Raw genomic sequence first — 9,025 nt, 5'->3', positions numbered from 1 at the left:
TAATTTAAGCCGCCGATCTCTGTCAAACTCCTACGAACATTATCCGCCTCTGCATAGCCGGCCACTGAAGAAGATTGCGCAGCCGCGCTGGTGGCCGATTTAACTGCACTATTTTTCTGTTCGTTTCCTAACGGGGTGCTCCTTTGTCGCATTTCGATAGTTTGGTAGAGTCAAATCACGTAGTTCACCCTGCTTATGAAGGTGTAGAGGGTTTCTGGATTACCCTTAAACGGCATTATGTCTTTTAGCTGCCAACGGGCTTCGGCAAGGTTGTTGTCGTTCACCGCCACGATTTGGGGGGTGGTCATTTTTTTTCTGCGTGAACTGAAATGGTATTTCTGTATAGGATTTGACTATTCCAACATAAGCATTCAAAACCTATATAGTTTATAATCATAGATCAAAATGAGCTGAAAAGCAATGGCGTGGGCATCACTGTTCTGTACGCAATTACGATCTTCCCAGTACTCACAATCTGTCCCTTTCTAACGCATTGATTAAAAAAAAGCGCTGAAAAGCAATGGCGTAGACATCCCTGCATTTTACGCCATTACGAACTTCCAGCACTCACAATCTGTCCCTTTCTTACGGATTCATAACAACACACATTCATACAAAAAACCAGCAATGGCGCAGTATGCATGCTGGGGCGGCCATCTCTTTTATTGTGTGATGCAGCCCTCTCTATTGCCATCTCGTTTGTACACATTACTGACAGACCATTTTTGATCACCATTTTATTTTAAGACTGGATATATACATATACGCACACTGAACCGAAATTAAACCGAATCAAATCATAACAAGAGCTTCGCCAATTTGAAGCTTAAATAATTAATTAAATAATTATTAAAAGTAAAGCTTCAAAAAAATTATCCTTCCTAATTCGTTCTTATATCGACCCAACCAGCATGTGTTTATGCCTGGGCGCTCAACAACTACCAACCATACTTACCCATTTTTCCAGATTTATTCGCTGTACACAGATTTTGCTCAAGGCTTTGACAAGGTTTCTTATCTCGCTTTGTAAGCCAAACTTTCTAGGTTTGGCATATAATCCACCTTTTTAAATTGAATCATATATGTAAGTAAGCGCGACCCGGTTGGTCACGCCATAGTCGATCCATTTGGCTCGACACTTTACCTAGTTGCAAATTGCATGATGATTAGATGTTCCATTCTTAAATAAATCGAAGCTTTAGCTCTGTTGGTTTTTTCTTTATTGCGATATTCAAGATTCTTTATTTGAAGGTCTAAATGATGTCGTTAGCTTTGTGAATGAAGGACTGCACAAGCTTACTAACTACGAAATAACGAAAATAACTAAAGAAAATCACGCCAGCGAAGAAATGCTTCGAGTCACCATTTTTTGTTTGAATTGTTTAAAATATACATATGTTTTTTAGTAGTCCAATATTGGTATTAAAAAATACTTTTTACAGAATTTCAATAACCCCATTTTGTTGACCTACAGTGGTGTAACCCCTTAATTAGTATATCTGTTTTATAGGAGCACGTACTGAACCAGTGGCGGATAAAAATGCGGACAAAAATGTGGACGTCAACAAGAAAAAGAAACGTGATGTTTTGGTTGCATGGGACCATTTTAAAAAAAGTTTTGATAAAACTTTTGGTGTAAGCAACTACAGTGGGAAAATAATCAAAACATCAGGAAACACCACAAATCTGATGGATCACTTGAAACATGTCCATGCAGACCGCCTGAAGCTTGGAACAGAGCAGAAACAAAATGCATTGCAACTGGTAATGGGTAAGTCGACGGCGTTTTACAATAACGACTTCGCCCGAAAACGCAATCTGGGCAACAAGGTAATGAACATAATGGCTGTTTATATTCAGCCATTCAGTTGTGTGGAAGACCAGGGCTTTAGGGAGCTTATAAAGGAGTTGGACGCGCGTTATAAGCTTCCAAGTAGGTCGCACTTGCGCGACGTGGTGCTCCCAAGCAAATATGACGCCTTAAAAAACAAGCTCAATTCCATATTGGCGGAGACCGATCATATGGCTTTAACCACAGATTTGTGGACCTCAAGAGCAAATGAGGGTAATATTACTGTTACTTGCCACTACGTAACACATAGCTTCGAGCTCAAGTCTGCAGTGTTGGCAACAAGGTAGCTCCTGGAAACTACCAATCATAATGCAAAGAATATTTTCGAAACCATTAAGGCGGTGCTTGATTATTGGGGCATTTCGAATAAAATTGTGTGCGTTGTTACAGACAACAAGCACTTACCGTGCGTAGCGCATATAATTAATCTTCTGGTTCAGGATATATTAAAACTGTCAGAAATTGACATAATTCTGACAAAAGGCAAGAAAGTAATAGCATTTTTTAAAAAGAGTCAGATCTCATAAGCCAAGTTCAAGGAAGCACAGGGTGTGGAGAACGCTTTTACTCTTCTTCAAGAGACTCCCACTCGCTGGAACAGCGTATAGGAAATGATAAAGATTATTATAATAATCAATAAATCAATAACAATTGCATTGGGGTCGAGTCACAATGCGTCGTCGCCGTTTACAGCAGAAGAAGTCGATATTCTACAAGACGTCTCGGAATTGCTGTGCCCTCTTGAAGATACCACGGTTTCGATTTTATCTAATCCCTTCAGTACCAGTCACTAAGGATTCCCTAAGGAATCCCTAGGGAGTCCCCAGGACTCCTCGAGGAATCCTGGGGGAAGTCCACATACAAATCTGAGAGGAATTTTCATACAACAGGCGTTCGTGGCCAGGAATTCGAAGTTTCCGAGGAAATCCTCTGGAATCCTGGGGTTTTCCCGACGAATTCCCGAGGATTTTCCCGAGGAAATCCTGAGGAATTCCCAAGGAATAAACCTGTAAATCCAGAAAAATCTCCCAAAAAATTAAAAAATTTATTTAAATGGTAGATTAATCTTTTATTTTTTCTATTATTCTTCTATTTTTTTCCTTTTTTTGTTACCATTATTTATTACACATGACAGTGCTGGGGCCAAGGCCTTCTCTGCTGGCTGCTGGCTTTCTAATGTGCTTATGCTTTCTGTAACGAAAAAAATTTTCTTTAAAATTTTTGTTATTGCTTCCATCTGAAAGAAAAAAATAAAAAAACACAGAATGAATTTTACGATAACTTAGACCATATATACTTTACTTACGTAGCGTTCTTGGGACCCTGAGCTTATGTTCTGATCTAAGGCCACCAGGTCTTCCTCCGATGTGACTGGGAACGCCACTTCCACAGCCACATTCTTCGCCTTCCCCTTCACGAAAATCTCCAACAAGGCCGTCATCTGCAAAATCATGCAGGTTGGAATGCAATTAGCTTCGCTAACTTATCAACACGAATCACTTTACTTACCGGATTTATATATTTTATGTTGAAAATAAATTGAATTGGTAACAAACACGACGTGTCACTTTTACAATTAATTGCAAATGCAAAGGAAAAGGGGTGACGGAAAACGGAACCGAAAATTCTGACAGGCGCGTGCCAGGGTATTTCCCACCATAATGAAATAATTAAAACGGACGCATTTGCGTTGCCTATAGCGACAGTTTAATTTCTTAAAAAGCTTTAAGCATTTTAAATCAACATATATATATTATATATACACTTAAAACTATATAAATATCTCACCAATTATTAGAGCCGTATTTAGAAGTCTATACATTGCGTTTTTTCTCGACTCTGATTTTGTCTCCTCTCATCTCTAACTCTCATTTTCGGTCACTGCTCCGAACTACTTCAAAAAAAAAACAAACAAATATGAACTGCGGGCAGAGGCAGCAGCAAAGCCATGACAAAATTTGGCTTGACTTCGGTGTTTGAAACTTTGCTAGAAAAAGCCTGTGAGATTTGTTTATGTTTTTCGAACTCTGGCGAGGAAAAATACGGGCAAGGAATTTTGGTACTGAAGGGGATGTAGCCATTCCATATATGTAATATTTTTCCGTAATAAAATTCCGTCACAAAAGTAAATGTTATGAAGTACTAAAATTATATGATTCTATAATACTTTTTTGTAGAGGGTCCATCCAAACAGCAATGAGCCATATGAAGCTATCAAATCAAAAGTGGCAAAAACAGCAGAGGGTAAATCATCAGAGCCTAAGCAACCAAATTTCTTCTGTTGCCAAAATTCAAGCTAGGTAAAGAAAAAATTATATTTTATAATAATTCAATAATATTTAAATTACTTTTTTATAGCTGAACAACAAAATATGCAACCATATTGTCGCAGAAATGCTGCCACTATCTACCGTGGAAAAGGCAAGTTTTATATCGCTATTGGGTGCATTTGCTGGTCGTTCGGTAAATATTCCGTGCAGGAAAACTATAAAGACGATGTTGGATATACGCAGAGCAGATAGTGAAGATATTTCAAAAAAAATTCAAAATCTTGCGTTTGTTTGCACTACGGCTGACATTTGGCATTATATATTTTATTGAATAAATTAATTGGATAAACATTGGCAGGTGTTCATTATCTTGATGGGTTAAAAGAGTCTCAGAGATGCAGCATTGTTACCGACAACGCATCGAATTTTAGTATCATACATTTATACATTTATACATTCATACAGCTATCATACATTTACAGGATCGAATCAATTAAGCCTGAATTCTTAGAGGAATCTGAAGAATATTGAGATTGACGTAATTGAGAAGGATGAAATTGTTCTACCAATGCATTTTGATGCGCTTCTTACACGATTAACCTACTGGTTACAAAATACGCAAAAAAAGCACTCGAGAACATCTACTTTATACGTTTGTACCACTCATCGCTAGCAAAAGCTACGGCACTTTGGAACTATGTAAGCCGGTCAACAATTGCAGCAGACGAAGTTGAGAAAATTCGTCATCTTAAGCTACCAGGTGGAACTTCTTTCAAGGTAGTATTGTGAGGAGTTGAATGTACCATGTTACAGTTACAATTGTTAAATTAGATTACATAATTATATAATATAATTCATTCAAAACAAGCAATAACCGGTTTGGCTAGAAAATCGGTTAAAATGAAGATGTGTGCTGGCAATTATAATTTATAATTGGCTCTGACTGGTAAATTTAAAAGTACATTTAAAGGGGTACTCGCTACAATTAATACGTAAATTGAACGCATGCCGCCATCGTTCCTTATGGGTCCACCACCATCACGGCGGTTGCCCCCGCCGCCACCACCTTCTTCTCGGCCACCCCGTCCTCCGCCATTGTCATTGAATCGCGAGTAGCCGCCATCGCCACTGCCTCCTTGCGAGCTGCCGCCGCGATCTCTGTTCTGATATCCACCGCCGCCGGATCCGCGATCATTTCCGGGGTCGTAGCCTCCGCCGCCACCACCGCTCGCCACCCTCGTCGGCGCCCTTGGAAGTCTTGCATCTATTGCATTCGTTGCGCCAGGCAAAGCTGGTGTTATTACAGCTGTTGCATTTCCAGTCGCCATCACGCAGCCACGACCATCTCCACCGCCTCCTCCACGGTCAAAGCGTCCACCACTCAGGACGACGGGGACGTCGAGACAACGGAACGAGTCCGTTGGACAATCTATACGGCACTACGGCCGGATAATCAGATTTCATTGTAAGTCCAAGCACGAATAAACCCAAGAACGAAAACTGCGAGTGTTATTACTGGTAACCGGGTGATCACGTTATTCTATAAATTTGGTGGGACGAACGCACAAAACTCTACTGAGCTAGCCGCACGTATTCCGTAGCGAGCAGACCAAGCAAATCAGTTCGTTACAGTATAAGCCGCTTTTTACAAGTGAAGCAACCTCTAAAAGCCATATGCACTAATTTAACCAAGGCATATTTTAGTGCAACAGAACTTGATTCTTTGCAGGAAATGAATTCCGTTAACGATATTTTTGCGAAGGCTATTGATCTTCTACAGGGTGAAAGTCGCTAATACTTGGGATATTTGCTACCAATATTATTTGGGATTACAACGAAACTGGAAAGTTTAACAGATTTAGAGTTTTGTGAACCGCTTTCAGATGCCCTAAAAACTGGGGCCTATAGACGATTTCCTTATATTAATAATTAAACTTCTGATGACTCCAAACCCATCGTTTTGTCAACTATGACAATCCCAAAATTTATGCTAAGATGGGATCCTCCAGTGAAACGAAAAATGTAAAGATCTTTAAAGATTGGCTTATTGAAGAAAGTAAAGAATACGAAGAAAATGTTGTAAATGATAGTGCTTTGACAAATGACTCGGTTTTACAACTCAGGCACAGCTTTTAAATCAAGATAAAAAAGATTTTAAAAACTGTAAATTTGAATTGGAAGTCTTAGCCTATTTTAATGATCTCGATAAACTTCAATGACATCTCGATGTAAATTCTTTGCACATATATAAGCTAATTTTTAATGTATATATAAAGATAACACTGTCTTTCCTAGCTCTGCTCCGGTTGAAAGAATTTTTAGTTGCGGGGGTTAGATACTAACACCAAAAAGAAATAGGCTGGGAAATGAAGTATTTGAAACATTAGTTATGCTCAAAAAACAAGAGTATTAATTAAGTAAGTTAAATACTATAATACTATAATCAAGCCGGGATTTCGGCCCAACTGAATAATAAATATAAAAAAATATTTAAATAGCTAAAACTGATATAGTTAGTTCCTGTTCACGCCAGAAGGGCGCAAACAGTTGAGCGGCAGGGTAAGCGGCCAATGCTTGTACTCAAAGCTCCTCCACGGCTCGCAAGCACCGCTGCTCGCGCTCTCCTTCTCTCCTCTCGCTCTCCCTCCTTCCCGCAAGGTATTCACCACTCCGCGGTCCCGCGCTATTTCCAATGTTAGTTTTAAGTTAGTCTTAATTTACAAGTGTTGGTCGATCCCGTGCATTTAATTCCCCAGAAGTCAGTAATTATCTTGGACAAATTCCGCCCACTCCATTTCATGGTCCTTCGTCCGCGACACATCCTGATCCTACCAGCGCTCCTTGCGGAAAAATCAAGATAATTACGGCTTTAAATCCTATTCCATCCGTGGTCGCCATTTTCGTTTTTCCAACGGCGTTTATTCTTTCCGTCCATCCGTATCAAGTGAAAAGTGAAAATTAAGTGAAAATATATAAGTACATGCGCCCAGCCACCGTGATTACTTCTTTTTTTAAGTGCATAAAAAAGCACTTTGCCAATACCGGCCCCCTAATTCGTCTCACGGTGATCCGCTGGTATCCAAGCGCATATACATATATATACAATGTACATTTTTTAAAAACACTGTCCAAAATTCACTATTATAGTCCGCTGCTAAACTGCTGTTTTTTGCATCAATAAAAAATACAAACCACAAATTCAACTAAATTAAATCAAATATACATATACATATATTCAGCAAAATTTTACATACACATAAAATTATACATACCCATAAATATACATATCCATACATTAAGTAAAATTTGACATACATATATAATATTCCAATAAAATTTACATCTATATACATATATAAGAATCACTCCATAGATTTAACCAATTTAATACACAAATAAAATATATTACCAAAAATAATAAATAATATCGAACCCGTACTGAGAACAAATTTTATCTCTTGGCTCAAAATAAAACACAAATCTCGACATACAGAATTAAATAAAACCTGACTTTTTTCTTCCGATATTACATTACATATATATGTTTAAACTCCAAATAATACATACATACATACACACAGTCGCGACTTACATAGGCTTGCCAAGTGCAAGTTCTTTCGTCTCCTCTTTGTTCTTTATTGCCCTGACAAAAAACCGGCGCATAGCGACGAGAGAATACCCTAGAATCGAAACATAAAATAAAATAAATATGTCCGACGACAAAATTTAAGAAAAAACTGACCCGATTATTTAATAATTATTTAAGACAAATAATAATTTTTTACAAGCTATTTCTGGCTCCTATTTCTGGTTCCTAAATTAAAATAATTATTCATCAGTTCCACCCAAAGTTATCAGCCTCCCAACTTGGCTTTTTGGCGTGTTTGTTGGTTTTTTTGGTGTTTATGTTTCGCATCCGTTTGTCGCGATTTTTCGTTGTGGTCCTAAATCCGGTAGCTATTTTTATAAATTATTAGCTATCATCCGAACTCTATTCGTTAGCTATTTTTTTTTTTTTTCCATAAATTCAAATTTATAGCTGTTTTCTATATATTAGCTATTTTTTTCGGGATCTCAAGTCGGTAGCGATTTTTTATAAATTATTAGCTATCATCCGAACTCTATTCGTTAGCTATTTTTTTTCCATAAATTCAAATTTATAGCTATTTTTTATATATTAGCTATTTTTTTCGGGATCTCAAGTCAGTAGCGATTTTTTATAAATTATTGGCTATTACCCAGAGTGCATCTGGTAGCTATTATTTAGCTATTTTTTCCATAAATTCCAATTTATAGCTATTTTCTATATATTAGCTATTTTTTTCGGGATTTACAATCGGTAGCGATTTTTTATAAATCATTGGCTATTATCCAGACTCCAGCTGGTAGCTATTTTGTAGCTATTTTTCTGGAAATTGCAATTCATAGCTTTTTTTATAAATGTGAGCTATTGTTTCCAGATCCCAATTGCAACTTTCTCCCGAATTCCGACGGGATTCTTTGTCCATCCAGATTTGGGTGCCCTCTGTGTCTGGAAAAGAACAAAAGTTCAACCCGCAATCTCCGCTATCCACTCGCGGTAAGCCAGCACCCAAGTCCGTTAGTCCCAGGGTCAAAACCGCGACTCCCACTCCGAAAGCAAAGGTTTTGCCATCGACCAGTTCGAAGACAACTCCTAGGATTGTCATTTCCCGACCAGTGACGCGAGCGTCTAGTGAGTCTTCTCTATCGAGAAAATCCGAGAGTCCCTCCGCTGTCGGGACTGATTTCCTCCGCGTCACACGCTCTACCACAAAGAAAATGGCGTTGCATAAATTCATCGCCGTCAGCGATCGCGTAAGCCTTTTCGAAGCGAAGATCAACACTCCTGATCAAGCCTCTCCGTCCCTACACACGTTACAAG

At 38.4% G+C, this 9,025-nt stretch overlaps 1 protein-coding gene across 1 annotated transcript; it reads right to left on the bottom strand.

The window, feature by feature from the left end:
• Window positions 1–3,034: 3,034 nt before the first annotated feature.
• LOC120320664 (RNA-binding protein cabeza-like) lies at window positions 3,035–7,020 on the bottom strand. Its single transcript, XM_043207119.1, has 4 exons — window positions 6,955–7,020; window positions 5,115–5,561; window positions 3,159–3,293; window positions 3,035–3,043 (listed from the first exon to the last, which is right to left on the bottom strand). Exons 1-4 carry the CDS (start codon window positions 7,018–7,020, stop codon window positions 3,035–3,037), a joined length of 657 nt encoding a protein of 218 aa, XP_043063054.1.
• Between the last annotated feature and the right edge of the window lie 2,005 nt (window positions 7,021–9,025).

This window comes from Drosophila yakuba, chromosome X (assembly GCF_016746365.2).
Source record: "Drosophila yakuba strain Tai18E2 chromosome X, Prin_Dyak_Tai18E2_2.1, whole genome shotgun sequence".
Taxonomy (NCBI): domain Eukaryota; kingdom Metazoa; phylum Arthropoda; class Insecta; order Diptera; family Drosophilidae; genus Drosophila; species Drosophila yakuba.
This window is presented reverse-complemented; position numbering and strand designations above follow the sequence as displayed.

Coding starts and splice junctions, on each gene's coding strand:
- LOC120320664 (XM_043207119.1), bottom strand. CDS start 7,020: ATGGCGACCACGGATGGAATAGGATTTAAAGCCGTAATTATCTTGATT. Junction 5,562..6,954: donor TTTTTCCGCAAGGAGCGCTG/GTAGGATCAGGA, acceptor ATCCGGCCGTAG/TGCCGTATAGATTGTCCAAC. Junction 3,294..5,114: donor GCGGCATGCGTTCAATTTAC/GTATTAATTGTA, acceptor ATGATTTTGCAG/ATGACGGCCTTGTTGGAGAT.